Here is a 25,633-nt window from a genome sequence, read left to right as displayed (position 1 = left end):
AAATCATCATACTATTAATCATCATAAACACAACTTAAAGTATCTTTATTCTTATACAATTCACTTTTTATATAAAAAAAAAACACCTCATCCAGAGTCATTCAAAATAACTGATTACAAATATAGGCATTTGCAAAAAATTGGACTATAATCATGTTAATTTTTTTCTGTTATATGCAACATCTTTAATGAGAAAGAGCCCATTCAGATGTTCAAAAAGAACTAAAGAGCAATGACGGTATTTCGTTTCCATTTTAATAAAACACAGTAATATAACTTTCATTTAACACAAACAAAGGTTTGAATATCTTTACTCTTCTATTAATTATATTGTATGAAAAAAAAACCAATAAGTGGCTTTAAAATGGAATTCTACAAAATAAAAAGAAATTATGGACATCCTTTAACAATGCTACCAATCTTTTTGTTACTCATCTCTTATAATTATTATATCATTTCAAAACCAAACTCATCCTGATGTATGTAAAGTGCTAATATCTAATGATGGTTCTTGAACTCCATTAAAATAAACAAATAACTGCACTCTTAACCAGCGCAAACTAAAGTTTGGGTATCTTTTCTCTAACTTATATTATTTACATTTTATGAGACACAACCTCATCCAGAGGCACTGCACCGAATGATTGCAAAATTAACATGATTTTTAATATAAAGAAGAACATTTAGAAATCTTGGTGTCCTAAACAATGAAAAAAAAAAATTTCCATATAGATGGTAGGTGATTTCCTTTCGTATAATGAGGTACACACAGTACAAATATCCCATACAGTGTAGAAATGTGTAGATGATAATCAATGTGACCACAATATTAATATCAATAAGTAAATAAATTATAAAAACTGAGATAACAAGAGTATTGATTTAGTACCAATAATGAAAAAAATCGGATTATGCGTTAAATGTCATTTATGTATTTTTGTTTTCATTTGTTATTTCGACAAAGTTGAACACAAATTATTTGGTCAAGGTGTCTTCGTCGAGGTCGTCGTTCATCGCATGCAAGTATAACGGAGTTCTTTTAAAATAAGAGTTTAATTCTGTTCCAATTTTAGGTGCCGATTTGTTCATATAATTTATTGACTGATCGATAGCAGACGATTGGCACAGTAACTGTCAAATAGAATCCGTAAGAATCATTTTTAAGCATATTCAATTTAATAGTCATGAATGAGGTACAAAAAGTAAGTCATGAATGAGGTACAAAAAGTAAGTAATGAATATTTGGCAAGATAGTCAAACCTTTTTTAAAGTTTATGATTCTTGGACATGTGTTACAATTAAGATTTAGCATCTGAGGCAAAGTTTTGCTAATAGTTGTTTGTCTCATTTTCTATGGTTTTACTGATATATGTTTTTTTGGGAGTTTTTAGTCTAGTTTTTTTTTCAATTACATTTACATTTAATATTTTTGTTTAGATAAATTTAATAAAGCAAACTTGTTCACAGCCTTTATAATTGTAACCTTTGTCTGTGAACTCGTTTTCATATTTTATTGGTAAACACTCATTTTTCTAAATGAGACCATTTTCGCTGTTGACTAAATGCCATTGTTGATCGACGGTTCGTCGCAGAGGCTATCGCAAAACCAAGTAGTGAGAACCATGTGTTGAAATAAAATATCAATTATATGGTAATTTCTGTAAATTTTCTGTTAATGAAATATTGATAATCGAAAGAATTGGTCTGTTTGGGTTGCTCATCTATTTTTGTAAATGTAACGGAACTATAAAGAACGGCTATACACGTTGGAGGTGTGGCTAACTATAAGGATTAACCCACTATTTTTCTTCAGAAAAGACCTGTACGAAGTCAGGACTATGATGTTTGTTTTATCGTCGTTCTGTTTGTTGATAGTCTCACGTTTTATTTTGTAAGTGTTTATGCATTTTCCCCTTTTTAAATTTACCTTGGAGTTTTTGTTATACCCTTTTAGCTATACCTACAAGCATGAAACATATCCCATCGGAAAACTCTAAACAGAATCTCTTCATGATTGGCAAACAGTTTAACAGTGATACATGGCCCTGTTTTATAAATACTAGCTGTTTTCTTATACCTTGATTTTGTCAAAATATATTGACTAACTTAAGTTTTTCCTCACATTTATCAAACACTTCTAATCAGAACGACTCCATATTTGATCAACACAGCTTAGCAGTGATAAATTGTAGCGTATGCTTAGCCTGACACGTCCTTACTTTTTTCGGATACTTTTAATGAAGAGTGGTGGTTTACTTAGCACGGAAATGCAATCAGTTTTGTCGCGTTGATGATTATGTTTGTCTGACAGGATTCTTTCGATCTATTATTTTTTATAGATCATTGATAAGTTTATTTAATGACATAGCCTTTAGTTTGACATTGATCTTAACGACTTTCAATACATATTCATATGTTTGTGATTTAGTCAATTTCTCAGGTACTATATTGATTGTTGGTGTGTAGGTTCACTTGGCTGTATTATGACAGTCAATTTTAATCGGTTGTGAAAACTGGAGTACCTGAAGAGATCCACAACCTTCGGCAGGAAAACTGGCAATCCTAGTCAATTATACATGTTATAATCGGAGTCGAAACCCTCCAACAAACGAGGTACACAATCACAATCTCATAATTGTCAAGCTATCGGACACTGTAGTTGAATTTCGTAGATCACTCGGCTACTGACGCCACCTCAGGTACTAATATAAAAAGATCAAATGCAGTTGATGTTTATAATGATTGTTCAATGTACATATCTGTCTGTCAAAGGTTTATTTGAAATGCTCATATCCATGTTTCAATAATGGTAAGTCTTTGTGATAAGGTCCATTTCTTAGGATGGACTGATGTATAGAATAAATTTGAAATGGAAATGGGGAATATGTCAAAGAGACAACAACCCGACCAAAATGCAAAAAACAAATGTTGATTTAGCGGCACAAATAGCACCATTGGTCATGTTGGTGGCACAAACAAAAGTATATTTGTAGTTTGTATGCTCCCTATCAGCAATTTTACTCTTGCTTATGTGTAATGTCTGTATAACTATGTCGACTGTTAAAAAATGCAGCCAGGTATGGTCGTATTGAAACGCTTAACATGATGAATTATGTGAGAATAATATCACGTTCACTGCATGTTAATGATTCCTTGCAGCAACTCCCTGAATAGTCATAAGGTTGAGTTTTGCAAGTGAAAGTTTTTCCCGTATCCTACATACCTTTATTTTAATTGACATGTCAAAAATTGAAATGACTGCAAGACTACGTCACGTAAGCAAACATCAATCAACCGAACGCAGTCAGTTCCTTATTTACTATCGGTAATAGGTAAACTACCTCTGATTGAAATGGATACATATTTCAACCGCATTCGTATGACCTTGGAGATACACGTATTTCAATTGATCATTGATAATGTTTATATTTGTGTTATACTTGTAGTGAGACCTTTTCTTAAAGGTTTTAGACCAATGATTCAATCGTAATCATAATTAGAAAAGCAAAGATGACATGGTCTACATGATCTAAGCGTGTATGTTTTTGTCATCAGTAATTGGATATCTGTATTTTTGTTACTATAAGAATGATTACAATGCATGTGTGTTTGACTTGTTTCACCTGATTTAGACTTTAGTTCATGCATTAAGGGATAAAGATCAACTTTTGGTGACTAGTTTCGTTGCTCAAATACAATATGTAAAAGGTCAACACTATCATTGTATGAATTGATTTTCAGGTGTGCATTTTCATTTTCATTTTTCATCAGGGAATGTATAAGATTTTCTGAAATAACAAGGTGGAGTGCTTTGAAACTTTATAGGATGGATAATCGAGAGAACGATTCAGGCTTTCATAATTAAATGTAGATTTAGCGGCACAAATAGCATCATTGGTGGCACATATTTTTGAAACACTATAAAACATCATATTGTCATCTTCTTTTCTAAAAAAATCACATGGCTTACGGCATACGAATTATGCTCTAAGCAGGACTAGTGTATCACCAGGAATGTCCTCTGCAAAATATTCATAAGTGTTTACAATAAAAAAAGAAAACATCAATGACAGAGAGAAAAATTAATTTTGAAACTAAAAGAAGAAATGCTTTGAAACTTTGCTTGCTGGATTTGATGATTTTGAGACCCTCTACAAACGGTTTTAATCGAGTTTTACCTAGTTATAAGTGTAGGCATTTGGGTGTCAGGTTTCCAAGGAAACCCACGGGAAAATTATTTCTATCCTCCTCTGTGAAATGTGTTTAACGTCAATTAGTTCTTACGGAGCACCAGCTTTAACCTGGTTTTTGTTCCTGTTTATGTTACTTTGATGACAATGCAACTGCCAATGATCTATACTACTAAGTAAACTGATCTGAGGATGGAAAAGAGGAAATAGAGAAGTACTGCGCATGGGTGATTCGGCAAGTACCCATCCTTGCTGATAATTGCCAATTTCGGTATTTCATTTTTTTCTAAAACTAGATCTTGAGAGGTAAATGTTTATGTGGCTTTTTTGTTTGTAATTCAAATATTTCTTAAACGTTACATTATCCCATCTAATTATCTTATAACTAATCAAACTCACTATTTTAGTCGGTAAATATTTATCCAACACAGTCTTATTTGACAGATGACTGACAAAACCGATATGGCCATTTAAAACCTACTTTCTGATATGCATACAAATGCATTGAGTATAATAGTACATCTATAAAAGAATTATGGGCATTACAATCCAAGTTTGAGTATCCTGTTGCCAACAAGGGCAGTTGTGTATAAAATATAGAGCACCATATGTGTCAAATATTTATGTCAGTTAAATCATAAGTGCAGACGGGACCGGGGGCAAATAGATAAAAAAAAAAAAGAAAAACGAAAAACAACATTAGTTTATTCATTTATTTAATTTGATTTCAGACATAAGTACTGAGAAACCAAATGTTCCAACAAGTAATAGAAGATTATCAGAAGCTGAAATGTAAGTTTTATTTTATTGACGACTTAGTTTACCTTTTAAATGTTATCTTAATTTTTAGCTCAAGTATCATGTTTACATTGCATCTGTTAATTAAGGCATCACACATATATTACCACACATATATTTCGCCTATGTATCTCTGTCAAGCTATGTTGATAAACATATTACTTTTTTATTTTGGCGATACGCATTATACTGCCAGTTACTCGCACTAGGTTCAAATATGTTGAAATTATTTTCAGTTACTATCGAATTTAAACCACAATCTGTGCAATTATCTGCTTGAACTTAGATGAAAATGTAATGCATATATGATCTATCGCGTACGGTAATTCGTTAAAGATGGTAAATCCCAAAATAAAATCTTCCCGTATATGCCACTGGTCTATTGAATTAAAAAGATTTCAGGTCCGTATTTCCATAGTGAATTCTTTTTTAAATCGTTTGGAGATGTAATTATTGTTGTCAAGTGACTAACATTGACTTCACTTTCCATTTACAACCATTTGGACGGCTCGGTTATTGTTTGCGTTTCTGTACCCTTGTGGCAACACTTCTGCCGAATTCATAACATTATTGTTGAATCTGTGCCTAGTTTTCATCAAATTGACTATGTCTACAACACGCTTAAATGTATAGTCCATTACCTCCACTAAAATTCGGTCTTTTTCTAGTTGCCAGTACAGCTCCACACATTTTCAGGCTTGGAAATGATATATGTCTAGTATGCGCTTTATACTGATCTTTGGCATTAGTAATCGCGATTCAAATCCTATTATTTTCTGTTCTCCATTGTTGATATGACCATGTTACTTTAGCTAAGTTTCTCTCATTGGGAAAAAAAAAACTGACATGGGATCACCAAACATCTGCGAAATTTAATCCATTGTGGTAAATTCAGAACTGTTCAGTCCATTCGCTTGCATCCAATTCAGTACTGCCCAACAGTTTTTCCCTAGATATATCAGCATGATGTTGATGTGCACATGTAAATAGCTACTGAACAGTCTGAACATATCTTTATTCATTGCAAGCCAATCGTCTGAACAGTACAGAAGTTTGAAAATGAACTGAAAGACTGAAAATGACTTAAAGTTAATAATTTAGTTTTCAGTCTTTAAAGAACAGTTCAGATCAAAATCAGTTTACTAGTGATGGCAAAATCCCAGAGCGAATCGGTTTTGGCTTTGTCATTTGCCGTGTTAGCTATGCAGAGTTTTGGATTTTAGATATACTCAATTTGTGTCTTCATTTAATTTTCATCCTTCGGCCGTTTTTTGTATTTCTGCATGAAACGGTATTCATCTTCACCTTAGATTTAAACAAGCGTTGTTGTAGATCCCATGTTATAGCTAAAGTTTCTCATGTGCTGTTCTAGCTAAATCAACCTCGGCGGTCTAGCAAACAAAAGAAACGAGGATTTATTAAAATTCGTGGGGCAACAATTTTCGTTGATTTTGTGTGTATAGGGAAACCAAGAATGCAAATGTTCATCAAGTTACAACATTTCTATAGGCTTGTTTACAAAACTACAAAATCTTATATTTACTATTTTTCCAAATCTACAAAAATTGCTTCCCACGAAAATAAATGAATGAACAGCAGAAAGAATGAAACTATATATATAAAAAATTATCATCTTGACAAGATCTACAAGCTCAATGAAATATGTCTGAGAGGTTTTGTTTGGCCTTGTCGTAGCCTGAAACAAGGAAGAGATAAACTGTTAAAAGCAAAAATGATCATAAGAACAAATGTACAAAAAATTCAAATTACTGAAATCGTCAGTCGACTACCAGGTTATCCTTAAAAGTTCTTGTTAATCTTTAATACTATAATTTATATATTCTCTATTTTATTTAATTTTAGTGCTGCTTTAATAACTGGGGTTATTGTGGCAGTGTCAGTGTCAGGGATACTTTCTATCTATTTCTGGAGTAGAAAAAAGAATAGAAAAAGCAAATCAGGTATATTTAAATGGCATATAAATGATATTTTAATGAGTAATAAAAAGATTCAAAATAAATTGTTTTATCCAACTCTGCATTAAATTCGATTTCTCCGTCCGTTCGTTTGCTATTTGATTTAGTAAATTTTTCCATATTTTTTTTCTAGGAACTGCTAAACAGAATGACTTTATATGAAGTCAACGTTTTTGCGTCACTTCTTACCTGCTTGATCCTTTATTCTAATGAAGCAGACATTATACAGGAACTTTTAAGGAAGAATGAAAAGAAGGTAGTTTTATTTTTTTGAACTACCAGTTCTGCTATAAAGATGATGTTATCTCACTTAATGATTCAAGGTTTGGAGATTATGTTGAATGCATCTTTTCCCTATAAAGGATACAATATATACAGTTCAGTCAGCCTCATACCTAAGCTTGCATCTAAACTGACAATTAATATCGGTTGAAAACTAAATTTTACGACAAAAGAGAAAATTTCAACTTTCTAATTGGAGCCTGTTCACTTATTTTGGGTGAGCATTATGACTGAGATGGTAAAAATCATAAATTAGCTGTTTACAATCTTTAAATATTTCGAAATACTAAGGATTTGCTACCCCAGAAATGGATTACTTTAGCTGGATTAGGCAAAAACTCACAATTGTACTTTACTTGGTCTTTTTACCTATTTTGATTCGAGCATCACTAATGAGTCTATTGTAGAACATTTTAAGCTTATTATCTATGATCAGTTTATATGTAGCAACATTCCAGCAGCACCTTCATATGGAGTATATATTTCCCAGTAGGTACAATATTCTACAGGATAGGACTTATCGCCGGGTTTCTACTTGAACAAACAACACAACGGTGCCACGTGTGGAGAAGGATCTACTTTTCCTTGCAGAGTGCTTTGGTGGGAATCGTGTTGCTCAGTCTTTAGTTTTCTATGGTGTTTTGTAGACTGTTGTTTGTCTTTTGGTAGTTTTTCGTTTTTTGCTATGACATTGTAAGTTAGTTTTCGACTTTTTTAAGTTTGACCATCCCTTTAGTATTTTTCGCCGCTGCTTCTCAGTAATGAGTTGTAAATTTTCATAGTCTTTTTCCAGATCAGTAAGATAACAACTTCCTGTTTTCTTTTACTAATAGGGTTGGGTTATTCTTAGCAAGACAGTGCATTTGTTCTTCTTGTTTTCGTGCAAATGAAACAACTACTACCAAGAGTCAAAAGCCTATGCATATTGATTCCTTGAAACTAACGTTGTAATTGAATGACATCATATAAAACAGTTAAGTGATATATCATTAAGACAAACGACAGGCATAAATTGCAAGAATTGGGCATGTTTATTGCAAACATTTTTTGTATGATCGCTAGATCAGAATGATTTTTTTATTGGAATTGCAACCTTAGAAGAAGTTTGCGCAACTAAACGTCTGAATTAAGCACATATCAGTCAAAATATAATATCAATGCATTAGATTTCAGAATGATTGGATGATTGCACAAAGTTCTGGAATCATTGATTAGCAAACTTAAATGATAGCATTGAAAAATGAAAATATCTATGAATAAATAATTTCCAAGTTATACATAGATTACATCATATAAATCGATAACACACCATAAAGCAAAACTAACTTCCTAGCACTAGCCAAAGAAATTTGTCTGCAACAAACATCTTAATCTTAACATCGTCTGAAAAGGCTGAACAATGAATTATTAAGTCATGGTCATTTTTTTCGAAAATTTTCAGTCTTTATTCACTGCGGTAAATTCAGTACCATTCAGACAACTCCATTGAAGTCTATTCAGTACTACTAAATAGCTTTTCGGACATTTAAGTATGGTGTTTATGTTTACAATTATAAAAACTATTAAATAGTCTGAACATAGACTGGAATGCTCTTAATTGACTGCAGACATATTTTCTGAACAGTACTGAATTTACCATGTTTACCAGTCTGAAAGTTATCTAATAGACTGAATATGATTCTGTGCTTTATTGTTCAGTGTTTTAAGACCTGACTAGATCAAATTGACCGTTTCAGATCAAAACTAGTTAAATTCTAAACATAATAGTCTGATATATTGTTGAAGGTTGCAATTCTGTAAATATAGACAAAGCAATTTCCCATAGGAACTCCCTTTGCGGCTAAAACTGTGACACTTTTACTATGAAGTTTCGTGAAAAATAATTTCCCAGAACGGAAAGTTTATATGCACTACTATTTTATTCAAAGGTCAAAATATAGGGCTGTGCGGCATATTTTCAACATGTATATGCCCTGAACTTCTAAGCGTTTAAACTTATACTAAAATTCTATACTATCCTTACCTCCATTTTTGGACCTCTTAAGAATTAAAATCTAGGCCCTACCATGTTTTTCTATTCTGGTTACATTCCCAAGTGATTTCTCTATGAGATGAAACACAGAGATCATATCTGGGAACCAGTACGTTAACAAATTAACATATCTATGAATATTATATATCTCCCAAAAAGAGGCGTGGTTTGAGAAACAGCTGTATTTACAAAGAGCAACCTATACCAACATTTATTCAAATAGAAAACTCTCTTAAAACACTTTTTCTCACAACAATACTTATTTATCAGAATTATAGCCTTAAAGAAATCACTGCATATACTCTAAGTTTCCTTTTACAGTACATTTTATACCCCTACCCCTGTTTCAATTTTTAAAGAATTTGAAAACAAGACTTTAATTATTGCCAGCTTACGCTATGTACATGTTTTCTGACATGAACTGTCTAAAACCTGTTTGAAACTATTCTGATAACAAATTGAAAGCATTTTAGAATATTATTAATGTAATGTTTAGTAGTGAATCATTCCAACATTCAAGATTATAAAAAATATCCAATTCTGCCTGTGTCTCCAGTCCACATTTTACTGTATGCCTATTTGTCAATGAAAGTTCACAATTTCTGCCTCAAATGGTCAGTTTAGAATTCTTGTCACAACAGTATCATCCCTAACCATATATCTAACATAAGTTAGTTTATATATGAACTAGAAGTGTTTAAACAAAGCCATATTTACAAAAGTTGTGTTTATGAAAATATCAGTCTGGTGCATAAATTCACTAAAAGTTTGATAAAAATGACTGCTTACATCTGATTTTTGTATAACTTCCTATCACAGTTATTGTTTTCTTTACAAAAGACCTTTAAAATAATAAAATCATAGCATTTACAAGTTAAATTATCTGTTTTATGACCATGGGGTAGGCATTTTTCTCTGTTTTTTTGCTCCTGGGGCCTCACATTTCCTTTTTTTTTTTCCTGTGTCTAGCAATGTGGAATATTTAGTACATATTTAGGAAAGAACACACTAATTTAAGTTTTATTGAGGTCGTTTTGTAATTCTAGCTTGTACTTTTTTATGCCGCGGTTACAAAAAAGCACATTTAGGTGTTACGGCTTACTTTTGGGTTATCGACAGGACAAATACACCCCACCAAAAATATTTAGGAAGGATCAATGAGTTGCATGACTGCGAAGAGTAAATAAAGGCACTTCTAAACAATTTAAATTACAAATATGCATATAGTATGAATTTATTTTGAATTCAGGGCTTTAAGTTAACCATCCATACTGTAAACTGTGAATTTTTGCTGAGTCATCATAGTTAAGGCCCAGGATTTTCTCAATCTTCATGAAATACTTATAAAACTTCTTATTTGAGTTAAATTCTTTAAAATCTCTGAGATAAACCAGATTTTGTGAAATTGTGTATGTTCTATTTTTTAACCCTATTAAGGTGCAATTTTGTAAATATAGACAATGCAATTTCCGATAGGAACTCCCTTTGCGGCTAAAACTGTGACACTTTTACTATGAAGTTTCGTGAAAAATAATATCCCAGAACGGAAAGTTTATATGCACTACTATTTTATTCAAAGGTCAAAATATATGGCTGTGCGGCATATTTTCAACATTTATATGCCCTGAACTTCTAAGAGTTTAAACTTATACTACAATTCTATACTACCCTTACCTCCATTTTTGGACCTCCTAAGAATTAAAATCTAGGCCCTACCATGTTTTTCTATTCTGGTTACATTCCCAAGTGATGTCTCTATGAGATGAAACACAGAGATCATATCTGGGAACCAGTACGTTAACAAATTAACATATCTATGAATATTATATATCTCCCCAAAAGAGGCGTGGTTTGCGAAACAGCTGTATTTACAAAGTGCAACCTGAAACTAATAAATGTTACATTTTGTAATTACTTAATATTGGTTGTTTTAAAATTCTAAGCTTTATTTTCAGTTTTTTAAGCGTAATGAATCGTCTCTGACATTAGCGCGTAATAATCTTGACATTATCATTACATAAGATTGTATAATTTCAGTTAAACTCATGTTTTTAAACACTCCCCTCGAAAGTTATTTTTGCCAGTGTTAAATTCTAAACATGTAACAAACACATCGAAAGAGTTCCTCGGAATGTATAACTGTGTTTCTAGAGAAATACTAGTGGTGATTATTTCGGAAATAAAATGAAGTATATTTTTTATTGCTTAATTATGGTTTATTATATGAAATCAAAATAGAATATTTATGATTACATTGATTATTACCACTGAGTAATAACAGAACTATATGAATTCAAGACTAAAAAAAAGTGCTATCTAATTCCTTTTTTATGAAATAATGTACGACTGAAGGGCATACGATACAGTTACGGTGGAGGTAGGGATTACGATACAGCGACAGGGGAGGTAAGGTCGTTGCTAACGTAAAACGTTATTTTTCGCGACGTCAAACTGCAACATATCGGGAAAAGATGCATTTTCGAGTGATTTCAATCATTAGCTTGAAAATGAGTACATGGACCCTCTATTTCAAAATGACAGTTGATACTGTATGGAGATTATTTGTTCCAAAGTATTGTAACACACATAAAGAGCATATTTTTGTAAAGAAGATATTTCAAATCTTTTTACCAAATTGTGTTTCAAACGATAGAAATGTCCAAGAAACCGCAATTTTAGGTAAATGTTTAAAATCTCGACCAAATTTATCGCTAAACTTATCACATGAAGGTATATTTTTTGTTATATATTCAAATTGACTAATTTTAAAAATAGCTTGTTTGCAACTGTTCGTAAAAAAAACACCAAGGGATTAAACCTGTATCGTATGCCCCTAAAAGGAAAAACTCAGCTATCTACGCCTTTTTAAATAAGGATCAGATAGCCGATCTAACTTAAATCATTTATAACTACATACACAGGCAAAATTTGCTCTCGTGAATTTCACATGAATCTCACATGAAATTTACGTGAAAAAGTTAACATGAGATACACCTCAAACGAGCTTAAAACATGAAACTGACGTTGAAATGTTCATATGAATTTCACGTGAATTAAGATTAAAATCAATCTCATGTGAAACTTACACATGAATTTCACGTGAACTTTACAAAAAAAGTATTTTCAAATGTTTAATAACGAGTGCGAGACATTCCAGCGTGTGCACTCTTGTCTGATAAATTGCAGAACTATATCAATTCGGGGATTTCGAAGCATGTTTGCAATTTTGATTTGATTTTTTCCCTCTGAGTTAAAGTTATTACCAAAAGTGTGACTATGGTGGATACAAAAACCTTTCAGTATGGTCTTATCCTAAAAAGAAACTCTTATTTTCAATAGTTTCAAATTTCTTTCAGATACAGACGAAAATTTTTCATTAATTGGTAAGTGACTTTTTTTTAGCAGTTATCAATCTGTCAATTAAGTATGTGAGAATTTTGTACAATGTTTGATTGAGTATTACTAACTTAACGCCAATAGGCAATTATTGACTACAAACTTATAATCATTGACACAAAAAACAGGTTCTGCAATTGGGTCGAAAGAGATAAAGTTTAAAATGCCACTGAATAACAGTAGTATGATCGTATGTTGGATAAGTGCAGAAATTGAGCCTAGCAATAGGCCATATAAGGATCTCTTAAATCAAGCAAAGTAATCCTGATAGGGTTAGTTAACGCATAGATGTATATACCCATAGATAAAGCTCGTCAAAATTTCCCTACTGTTCTCTATTGTTCGATGAAAAGAACCATGACCAAATTGACTGTCTTTGATGTTTCATGTGTGTTGTCCTCAATCAAGTAACTCTAGCTACATCTGTTATCTGTTGATCTGTATTGACCAGTACAGCAGAATACATTTTCTTAATTGTCTTCTCGAGTTATGTCCCTTCTGTTGTGAGGGTATGTCTATTTTTAGCGCACTGGACAGACAAATAAAATGGTGAAAAAATGGATGAAATCGGTCAGAAATTGCGCATTTTACAAGTAAAATATTGAACTAAATTTGTTTTTTTAAGGCTTGTATCTTTAAATTTTATAAAAACTATGTTCCTGTTAGTTCCTGAAAATGGGAATAGCACGTTGTTGAACTTCTAAAATACACCTTCTCTTTGATATGCTTCATTAAGGTGTCGAACTGCGTCGAATTTGGGAAAAAAATAATAAGAAAGTATATTCTTTTCTTTATTTCATCAGATTTTCTACAGTTTTAGAAGAGAAATTGTCTTTTTAAATCATTTTTATATTTTTACGAATAAGTTAGTTACTAAATCATAGATGTATTTTACACATCTATGGCTAAATTATAATAATTTTATATTTTATATATAATATTAAATTAGTTTAAGTAAAGAGTTTTAGTGTACTACCAAAACATTCCATGTAAAGCATGGTGAATAAATTTTATGGAGCATATATTCAACTTTTTCTATGTTTTCTATTAATCATATTTTCGATAGACTTGTTTATAATAGTTAACATACATTGTTTAAATAAAGTTAAATTGTGATAAAAGATATAAAATTAAAAATGTAAATATGTAAGTATGATGAAAACATTAGTTCTGGCTTAAAAAAAAAGATATCTGCATTTATTAATTTCTTTTCGAGAATAATTTGTTATATTGTTTTACATACAAGAACATTATGTTTTCATAACCAAGTCATTCTAAAATATATATTTTGATTTTATTTATTTCTAATTTTTAGCACGTTTAACTGCTAAGTAGCTTTCGATTGCCAGTTTTCTATTGTCTAGATTGTCAATCGGCATCTCAATGACCAACTTGTTCATGTCATTATCAGATAAGTGTGAAATCCATTACAACGCACATAGAACCTTTGAAGTCAGTGTTTAGCTTCATCTATGAGTTTATACATCTAAGGTAAACGTTAAGATAGCAAGGCTAACTTCTACAGAGGGCATCGGATTTAATATTCCTACTCCAAAAGGACGTGGTAACGTATTTATACATGTCGCACAGTGACAATATTATGCAACAAAAATAGACTTTTAAGTTTCACCATACACACTTTGAAACGAAAAGAGACATGACAGAGTGATAAGAGTAAAACAAAAACTTACACGCACGTTCAAACCTGGCAGGTACTCGTATATTATGAAATAAGCGTAAATAATTGCAAATGAGATCATTATCAGCTAAAGTTTACTTAAATGTTGATAAGGTGTCTAAAAAACATAAATTTGCTGGAATAAAATATTATCTGCAAAAGAAAGAGGCATCTTAACCAAGTAGTACGTATATGTGTATCCCAATACTTGAAAAGAGCTCTTTCTTTACCGATATAATATATAATTTGCTGATATTAGCCCAATTGTCCTCTAGTTAAAAATTCCACTCAAACTGGTGCCAGAGGCCGTCATACATTAACAATTATGTGACAGTATTTGCTTCACGTTGAAGGTCGCATTGTGACTTTGAGGCAAGGAACATTAATGAAGCCACTGTCTCTCTTATTCTGCTTTTGTTTTGTTCATATGCGCGTACTGAATATGTGTCTCACATTGATATTCGATGTTTCTAGCAACTATGGTTTGAATAAAACATGTGTCAAGAAATTATAAAATTTAAGGATCATTGCAAAGTATCCATTTCCGTCCGACATTTCGAAAGTTAACTTTCATTCATCGAGGTGAGGATTGTTTCCCCTATCCTTAATCAATATGATAATTGTATTTGCTTAATGGTATGATAGTAAGGTGTGCAAGACGGGCCGATATTGGTTATTTGACATGGATCTTGCAAAACAATACTTTAAAGGAATTTAAGATTCCTATTTTGTGTTCCTTAGAACGTGCCTGAATAAACTACAAGTAATAAGGCAAATTATTTGATATGTTCCTCATTTATTATAATTGTAATGAACTGTACAAAGTGTGCACAAGATAGTAAAATAATCAGATGAATTTCATTTGATACGGTCTCCATATTTTACTTAAAATGTTTATCGGGCATTTTGTTCGGGATAAAAAAAAATGCTGTTTGAAATAATGTTGTCTGAAATTCTGTCTTTTTTTAATATTTCCCTTTCATTTAATGTGCCTCTCTTTATATTTCCAACCCGTATAACGTATAGTACACCTAGTTTGTCCCGAAACAATGCCTGTTTTGGTAAATGATATCGTTGTTCTAAACTTATATTAAGAATTGAAATGTAGTATTTTTGGTAAGTCCTAGACTGGGTAATTCAGAATCAAATATTAGAGTGGGTATATTTTATAAGAACATTTCTATTATGACTACAACAAATTTAGACTCGTTATACCAAAAAAAGGAACGATAGAGAGATTTTGGATTTTATTTTCCAAAATTAACTTTTTCCGAGGCGAAAGATTTTCATGCGACAATATTTCTTAAATTATTTGAAAATAATTTAATGAATGATTATAAATTCAGTCCAGCTTATACTATATCTATCAATTGTATACGAATATTTTTCAAGCAAGCAAAACAAGTTTTTGCGTATTATTTGTGCTTTATATCTATATATGAAGTCATAAGACTATACTACTTGCTTCTCTGTTCATTTTCTGTCCATGAGCTTAATATTAATGAGTCTACATCCTTGAGTCTATCGTACAAATGACTGAATATTCATAAAATAAAGTGTTATGTCTGACTACAATTTTGCCCATGGCAAGTACTCAGAGTTGACACAATTCATAGAAACTTATTATTGTCAGTGCTCTCAAACTTCATCACTGATTTGATTTTCCAACTGTCTGATGAGTATCCTTGATATGTGTCTTGAATGAGAATATAAAATAATACATTTCCTGTTACATGTGTATAGACCATATGATAAAATTATATTCTTATTTCAGAAGAGGAGCAGGGAGAAATTCAAAGAAATATAGCAGGTATGCTATTATAACCAGCAAGCTTTTATAAAGGATATATAGGTACCAGTATTTCTGTACTCCCGTTTGTCCGGGTCAAGTTCGTTAACCATTGTTTGATTCAAATACAACTTTGTACACTAAGTAATCATTAAATGTAAACATCACCAACTTAATATACTGTTAGATCCTAATATGCAGATGCATATGTGTGTAGGATGTTCCCGTCCATAAAGGTTTTATCTCGCATGGATCGAAGCGACATCAATATAATACTTTGTGATAAGGTAAGTTTAAGGGGAGCCACTACTTGCAGGTCACTGATTGTTCGTATGCAGTTGTAGAGGCATTTACACATCTCAAATCATTGGAGATTGTTTTGACCCACTCCTTTTAATCATAGATTTTCGACTTTGAAACTTTTGCAAAATTTACATGAAGTGTGTGCTTAGGTCAGTTCAAAGGGAACTACCAATGATAAGTCAGTGGTATTTGGTATGAAGTATAAGCATTGCCATTTCTTATTTCCACATAGAGTATTTGAGCCTGCCTCTTCAGTCATTGATCATTACTGTGAATGTTTTGAAAATTTCACGTGTAAATGTCAACATAGCCATTTTACATTCTGCACTACCATAATTACACACACTGGCAGGGAAATATATCTCTGTTTGACGTGTGTTGCAACTACTCCTCCTAAACCCCTAAAAAGAATTCAATCAAACTGTCTCAGGATTTCCCCCATAAAATGTCAGTGTACAATTTTTAAATTGTTTCAGGTGTTTCCCTAAAGGAATAATGGATTTTGCCATGGCTTTATCATTTTCATAAGCTTTTCTTGCAGTACTTTTACTTTTTCTTATATGCAGCCATAATCAGCTTGAATGTATTTTCTTGCTCGTTTTTTAAAACAAATTTTAGGTATATAATGCTACAACTTTGTGGATACCTTTAGTCGATTTTATCTCTTTTTCGATGAAATAAGAAATATTGGAAAGTTCGCTCATAAATACAATATATAACAATACAATATTAGCATCTGTATGCAATATTTCAAAATATACAATACTTTACGAGTCTATCTATTGAAAATAAGATGAATCAATAATAATGGAAAACTTGGTAATGTTGATGATGATGTGAATGTACCACAAATGCACTATTCAATATCATATGACAAGAAATCTGTCAGACCTATTAATAAATTTACATCAAGAAAATATCTGAAAAAAGAACTTAAGTTCTTAACAAGACTTTATCATTTTAACATTTCTTAGATTTAAGCTTTTCAAAATTACCGTTACAACGCATTTACAAGTGATATATTTTGTTCCTTGATTGTTGGTTCCTGATTATGCCCGACCTCCTTTTTTCATACATTGTTAAACAGATACTGAAAACCGTTGAATTCTCACTTTATATATATATATTATATCTATTCAAAGTTGTCATGCTAATACCTTTCCTTACTACAATGTATTTGTTGTACCCTTTCTTTACTGACGTGATTTCTATCGATGAAGGGTAGACTTTATGTTTAATCCACGAAATCTGCTACAACTAGTTAAAGTGTGTGCTCCAAGTCGAAGGTCATGTGACTCACATTCAAATTTACAGCCTAGTTGATGTTGTTTAAGATTTTCATCTGAGTTAATTAATATCTCTGTAACTCAAGGATATTCAAGTCAATACTTTTGCTAGTAACCTTACCTTGAACTGGTTGTCATCATTGATTGATTCACAATACATTTAAGTTCAATTTGGAATTAATTATATATGTTCCACATATGCAGTTTGGCCTATACATTACAGCTTGCAAAACATGCATGTGATACCAAGGGCGGGATGTATAAATACCGAGCCCCGCCAAAAGTATATTACCAAAAATGGACTAAACAGTAAAGGTTAAAAATATACAAAGACAATTAAAAACACTTAAGCACGTAATTAAAATGATGAACAACGTCAGAACCTAGAATCTAGACTTCAAGACCATCCTACATTATTTGTGAAGTTGATACGGAATATTTATCACCAAGGCTTTGGTAGCTTCCGATGAACATTTTTAGAAAAAGGACGAAAAGTCCTTTGACATAGCCCTGGTTCGTCAACTGTCTGCTCAGAGACACTGGTGACATTTAATAAAGTCTGAGTAGCAGCTGAAAGCTCTGAAAAACCCTTTTTGTTTGAAAATGTCCATTCCATATGCAGGTGAAGTTGGTAAATTGCTGCTAAGGTGGGGGACATTTATAATTTCAAAATCAAAATCGTCTCGTTTATCATTGATTCTTGTACTTAGAGGACCGTGTATGTCAAATTCGAGGTATAAGTCTAAAAATGAGGCGGAGGAAGCCGTATCTGTTGTTTCTATAAAATCTTGTTCTCGAGGATATTTTTATGGAATCCAATCAGAAAAGTTTGGATTGTTAATAGAATGAACACCATCAATATATCTGAATGTGAAGTTAAATGATCTTGCTTCTTTTGGTTCTTGTTTTTGACAAGTGTCTGAAGGAACTAAGACGCATATGAACATAAGAAGATGTCGTTAAAGACATGGATGTAAAATACTACAGTTCACCATATGGCCTTCAACAATGAATAAAATAGCAAAACCATATAGTAAGCTATAAAAAGCCCAAGAATGACAAACATGAAAAATGTGCAACAACTATTGTCAATGATTTTATGTCTGTTTTATTTTTACCTCATTTAGATATTTGAATTAGTATTTTTTCAATCGGCTCCACTAACATATTTTTCAGAACAAATTAACAATGAGATAGAAGACTGGAAAAGGAAGGATAATATGTTTGTGCCTACAAGAGCCAGTGATACCGTCATGGAATGTTTACAAAATAACAGTTGTGTGACTTTGACTGGCCCATCGGGAGTTGGGAAATCTTTTATCTGCAGACATACAGCACTTGTTTTACAGAAGATAGGATACAGAATAATAACGATTTATTCACCAATGGAAATTAGAACTTATTATCATCCTGGTGTACATACAGTCTTCATTATAGATGACATTTGTGGAAATTTCGCTGCCAACAAACAACAGATTGAGAACTGGAAGCCGCTGTTACCTGTCATTAACACAATTATTGCAGACAAATGTTGTAAAATTATTGTATCTTGTAGGTTACAAGTGTATAAAGATCATAGGTTTGAAATATTATTACCATTTAAATCTTGTGAATGCAACTTAATATCAGATAAATTATGTCTTACAATTGATGAGAAAAATGATATAGCAAATACCTATATTGGTACAAGTGCGAAAGATATTGATCCTTTATCTCGAAAAAGTGAATTCTTTCCACTTTTATGTTCTTTATGTCATGAACAAAAAATTTCAGATGCCAATTTATTTTTCAGAAATCCTTTTTTTGTCTATGAAAATGAGCTAGACAACTTAAGTAAAAGTGGTACGGAGGGAAACTATAAACTATGTAGTCTTTCCTTATGTGTTATCTTTAATAATCAATTGAAGGAAGATTGGTTCGAGGGGAAAGTGACAGACGAACAACAGCATATGATAAATGACATAAGTGAGTCTTTTGCAGTTAAAAGTTTACCAAAGAAATTACTATGGAAAGTACTTGACACTTTAATTGGTACATTTATTTATAAACAAAATGGGGTTTATAGAACCATGCATGATAAGTTGTTTGATTTTCTTGCTCAATATTTTGGTCAGAAAATGATAAAATGTTTGATAGAACATGGTGATAGTGATTTAGTACATGAACGGTTTATTTGGCAGACATCGCGGAATGAAAAGAACAATAACACTGACTTTATGATTGAAATACAAGATACACATTTAAAATCATATTTAAGCAGGTTTATAAAGGACTGGTCTGAAGGAAAGGTGACAGATGTTTTCAGTAATACTAATATTAAAGTATTATCATTCAGGAAAGAGCTTTTACAGTACTTACAAAAACTGGACAAATCCATACAAGTAACATTGACCAACACCAAGGATACAGAGGTACCAAAAGAGTGTGGAACAGGTAATACTCCGTTGATAATGGTGTGTTGTGATGGTTATACTGACTTGGTACAGTGGATGATACTTAATGATGTGGATGTGGATCAGTGTAGGAATGATAGGTCAACTGCATTGAATTTGGCATGTGGTAAAGGGTATACTAGTATTGTAGAAATGTTACTTGAACGGAATCCTCATGTTGATCTGTGTGACAATGATGAATGTAGTCCTCTGTCAATGGCAAGTAGGGAAGGACACTATAATATAGTTAGGTTACTATTAGAGAAGAATCCTAATATTGATATACGTTCCATATTTGGGAGGACTGCACTGAACAATGCATGCTATAAAGGGTATACTACTATTGTAGAAATGTTATTAAAGAAAAAACCTGATGTTGATCTATGTGACAATAATGGCAGTAGTCCTCTGTTAATTGCAAGCCAGGAAGGACATACTGATATAGTAAGATTACTGTTGGAGAATTATAGTAATGTTGACATATGTGACAATGATGGTTCTAGTCCTCTGTACATGGCAAGCCAGAATGGATATACTGATATAGTATTTCTACTATTAAAGACAAATCCTAATGTTAATATACGTGTATGTTCCAAATATGGGTTCACTGCACTGGCATTGGCATCTTATAAAGGGTATACTTCTATTGTGAACATGCTATTAGAAAGAAATCCGAATGTTGATTTATGTGACAATAATGGCTGTAGTCCTCTGTTAATGGCAAGTTGGGAAGGACATATTGATATAGTAAGGTCACTATTACAGAAAAATGCTAATGTTGATCTATGTAACAAGAAATATTGTTATACTCCTCTGTACACGGCAAGTCAGAAAGGATTTACTGATATTGTTAGGTTGCTTTTAGAGAAGAATCCTGATGTTAATCTTTGTGATAATAATGGACTCACTCCACTACAAACGGCATGTTATAAAGGATATACTGAAATTGTGAAAATGTTATTGGAAAAGAAGACCATTATTTATCAATCAAACAAGGAATATGGATGTAGTGCTTTATACATAGCAGTTACCAATGGATATACAGATATAGTTAGGCTACTATTGGAGAAGAATCATGATGTTAATCTATATAACAAAAATGTGTTTAAGGCACTGACCAATGCCTGTTGTAAAGGGTATACTACTATTGTGGAAATGTTATTAAAGAAGATTCCTCGTCCTGATCTTTCTGACAATAATGGTTATAGTCCTCTGTTAATGGCAAGTCAGGAGGGACATTCTGATATAGTAAGACTTCTATTAGAGAAGAATGGTGATGTTGACCTATGTGATAATGATGGTTGCAGTCCTCTGTACAAAGCAAGTCGGAATGGACATTCTGATATAGTAATGCTCCTAATGGAAAAGAATCCTGATGTTAATCTAAGTGACACTGATGGTTGTAGTCCCCTGATAATGGCAAGTCAGGAGGGACATACTGATATAGTGAGGCTTTTATTAGAGAAGAATGGTGATGTTGACCTATGTGATAATGAGGGTTGCAGTCCTCTATACAAAGCAAGTCAGAAAGGGCATGTTGATACAGTGAGGTTACTATTGGAGAAGAATCCTGACGTGAATGAAATTGACAAAGATGGATGTAGTCCTCTGCAAATTGCAAGACAGGAAGGACATACTGATATAGTTGTGTTATTGTTACAGGCGATATTAAGGGATCACCCAAACGAAAATGACTGCTGTAAAATCATCTGAAATTAGGAGTCAGAATGAACATACTGATATAATAAGGTTATTGATATAGACGAGTCCTGGCGATGATTTATATGATAATGATGCATGTAGTTGTTCTCTTTAATCACATGTAGCATGCTTGAAGGAATATACTGATTTATTAGGGTCTCAGTTACAGAAGAATCATGTTGTCTATGATGGCTTCATACCACTGATAATCTCATATACCAGTAACCACACACTAGTTGTCAACAAATAATTTAGATATAACATGTATAAAGCAGATATTAAATCCTATATTATTGAAGACGGTGTGTTACCTTGAGTTGTATCTTCAAAATGAATTAATGCGATTTGAACATTAGCAAACTACTGTTGTCTCAAAATTAGCAGATGCATATACTAACATCCATTGAAATCATGAAAAAAAGAAGATGGCATTATTGTTTGCAGGTGCTTAGGGCATGAAGGTCTTGTGCTTGTTATGTGAAAATCAGCAAATATAAACATCGTTTTAACTCTTGTCATTTGGTCTTTAGTCTGTATGGCATGTTACATCTAGGAAGCAGATCAGAACATTAAATTAATACTATTTTATAACTCTTTTTATTTGATATTGGTTTAAAACATTTGATATGTACTGCGATACATTCGATTATTTCGTCTATAAAAATACAAAAAAACCGTATAGCTTCACTTCCTATTACATGCAGGAACAGAGGATATGTGTTTGATTTAAATGAAGTAGTTCATGTTTATCTGCTTTATATGTATTAGTCTATCAGTCGAAGACTGTATGAACACTGTATGAAAACCGGTATGTTTTAGAGTTAGTGACGAATTACTGTCTAAATGCCGTATATTTCTTTTTTTCCATAATGTCATTGCTATGATTATTTCTGTTTTTGTCACTCTAAATTTACTACACCATACTCTTGTACATTTACATTATAGACCATTTAATGCAGATATTCTTTCGCAAGGAAAGAAAGAAAAACAATTCTATTAGTTAAACTTAACATTAATACAATTATATATGGAGTACTGCTGAGTTGTAACAGCAACTAACACAAATTATCCTAAAATAGTCATTATAAAAAAATCATATTATATTGAACAATTACATGGCTTAAATAAAATGTATATATCTAAAAAATGATATTCTGTTGACAAATTACATGGTCTACATAAAAAATTAATATATATAAAAATCATATTTTATTGAACAAGTCATGGTCTACTTAAAATATGTGAATCTAAAAATCATATTCTATTAAACAAATACCTGGTCTACAGAAAATGTATATATCTAAAAAGTATGTTCTATGGATCAAAAACAGGGTCGATAAGTAATATCTGTTGATCAAATATATGGCTTACAAGTAATATATATCGACTAAATACATGGTCTGTAAATAACGTATATTGAAAAATTATCTGGTATAACAGATATTGACCAAATACATGGTCTATTAGTAACATCTATCGTATAAATACATGATCTGTTACAAACATCTATTGACCAAATGCATGGTTTGTAAATAACATCTATTGAAAAATTATCTGGTATAACAGATTTTGACCAAACACATGGTCTATAAACAATGTAATGTATAACTAAATATTAAATTCTATTCACCCAATACATGATCTATAAGTAACATATACATGTATATTGACCAAAAACATGGTCTGTTACCAACATCTATTGATCAAATATATGGTCTATAAGTAACATCTATTAACCAAATACATGGTCTGCTACCACAATTTATTGACCAAATACATGGTCTGTTAACAACATCTATTGACAAAACACATGGTCTGTAAATAACATATATTGAAAAATTATCTGGTTTAACAGATATTGACCAAAAACATGGTCTCTTAACAATATCTATTGGTCAAATACATGGTTAATAACACTACAAAAGTCTAAAAGTCTGAAAAGACCAGTTTTTGTCTTAATTTGCATGAATTTTTACTCGACATTCTCCAAAAGTATGACTTGTGTCTTAATTTTTCTTGACAAATTCTCATTTATATTAAATTTGTATGAAATTTACTCGACATATTCTCGACATTCTGAATATGGTCTTAAAATTTCTTGACAAATTCTTGACATTTGAATACTGTCTTGAAATTTCTCGACATATTCTCGACATTCTTATTTTTTCTCAGTATGGCTTGACATATTCTGATCATTTTGAATCGTGTCTTAAATTTACTTGACAGTTTTGAGTTTTACAAATCAAGACCAATATTCATGATATAACTTTAATCTTTATTTCCCTTTATATGATATACTGTTGTTTCAAGTTACACTTCTTTACAACAAAAATAAAAGTTGGGCATGTAAAATAATTGAAAATTTGGGTATATAAATATTTTTACAAATGCAAATATGGCTATGAAATCTAAAGTATAAAATAATTCAAATGTGGGTGTGTTGATATAAAACAATTTCAATGTGGGTTTTTAAATAATTACAAATTTTGATTCCTAAATCTTATAAATTAAATGATTCAAACCAATCATACTGTAGACATATTTCATTCTACATTCATAATATTCAATGTTGATATGGTAAATAATTATTATACCAAAATGTGGTTTATATAAATAGCAAATTATGATGATATACAAATCATTCATTTAACAGAAGAAAAAATTGTGTAATGTCATCTGTTGGAATATATTAAGTATTACACATGGACAGGATGTTCCCCATAAAATTAAGGTATTCCACACCCCAGAGTACACGCAACTGTCAAATAGAAGTTATTGCTTTACCTGTAATCAGCCATACAACTTATCAGTTGACCGACCATGCCGCTACAATTTAAAAAGTTTGTTGATAGATGAAAATGAAAATCATCATTTTGATGAAAAAAAAATTGAATTGAAATGGATTTTCTTCATCAAAATTATGAAGTTAATTATTTTAACATAAAAACAAATTGAATAATTCCCAAAATTTAAAATAAAATTATTATCTACTCCAGGAATAATAAAAAAAATGTATTTATAATGGGTCCCATCAATGATTTCTATAGAAATCATCGGTCTTATGAAATGGTTCTCAAACAGGCATGCATAATATAGATCTAAACATTTTTTTCTTTTCAGGAAGGAGTTATCACAAATATTTATTTTTGATAAAAAATTATAAAATTCGATGAAAATGAAAATCATCATTTTGATGAAAAAAAAAATTGAATTGAAATGGATTTTCTTCATCAAAATTATGAAGTTAATTATTTTAACATAAAAACAAATTGAATAATTCCCAAAGATTAAAAGAAAATTATTATCTACTCCAGGAATAATAAAAAAAATGTATTTATAATGGGTCTTATCAATGATTTCTATAGAAATCATCGGTCTTATGAAATGGTTCTCAAACAGACATGCATAATATAGATCTAAACATTTTTTTTCTTTTCAGGAAGGAGTTATCACAAATATTTATTTTTGATAAAAAATTATAAAATTCAACACTCTAATTTGAATAAAAAATGATTTTGGGTTGTTCTAAAAAATGAATAAGGTTTTTGAATCAAGATGGGAACAAATTCTTTGACCTAAACGAAAGCCCCCCCCCCCCCCCCCCCCCCTCTTTTTTTAGCCACACAAACCCAAAAGATGAGTTGTGGGGTCCAAAAGAGATACAAGACACCTATTTTAGTAAAGCAAATTTGACTGGCAGTTTTGCGAACGGCATAAATCTAAATGCTGTTTGTCAATACCTTTGACTTATATTCCAAGTGAAAACAATT

The 25,633-nt window shown here is 31.5% G+C and overlaps 1 protein-coding gene across 1 annotated transcript in view; it reads left to right on the top strand.

Moving 5' to 3' along the window:
- The window catches only part of LOC127711578 (serine/threonine-protein phosphatase 6 regulatory ankyrin repeat subunit B-like), a 45,073-nt gene extending 21,302 nt beyond the window's left edge, over window positions 1–23,771 (top strand). The window contains exons 4-8 of the mRNA XM_052217666.1: window positions 4,922–4,982; window positions 6,852–6,949; window positions 12,635–12,661; window positions 16,127–16,162; window positions 18,907–23,771. Coding sequence (XP_052073626.1) covers window positions 4,922–4,982; window positions 6,852–6,949; window positions 12,635–12,661; window positions 16,127–16,162; window positions 18,907–21,875 — 3,191 coding nt within the window. The 3' untranslated portion in view covers window positions 21,876–23,771. The remainder of the gene's footprint in view (window positions 1–4,921; window positions 4,983–6,851; window positions 6,950–12,634; window positions 12,662–16,126; window positions 16,163–18,906) is intronic.
- Window positions 23,772–25,633: the final 1,862 nt, after the last annotated feature.

This window comes from Mytilus californianus, unplaced genomic scaffold, assembly GCF_021869535.1.
Source record: "Mytilus californianus isolate M0D057914Y unplaced genomic scaffold, xbMytCali1.0.p SCAF_8, whole genome shotgun sequence".
Lineage (NCBI taxonomy): Eukaryota > Metazoa > Mollusca > Bivalvia > Mytilida > Mytilidae > Mytilus > Mytilus californianus.
This window is presented reverse-complemented; position numbering and strand designations above follow the sequence as displayed.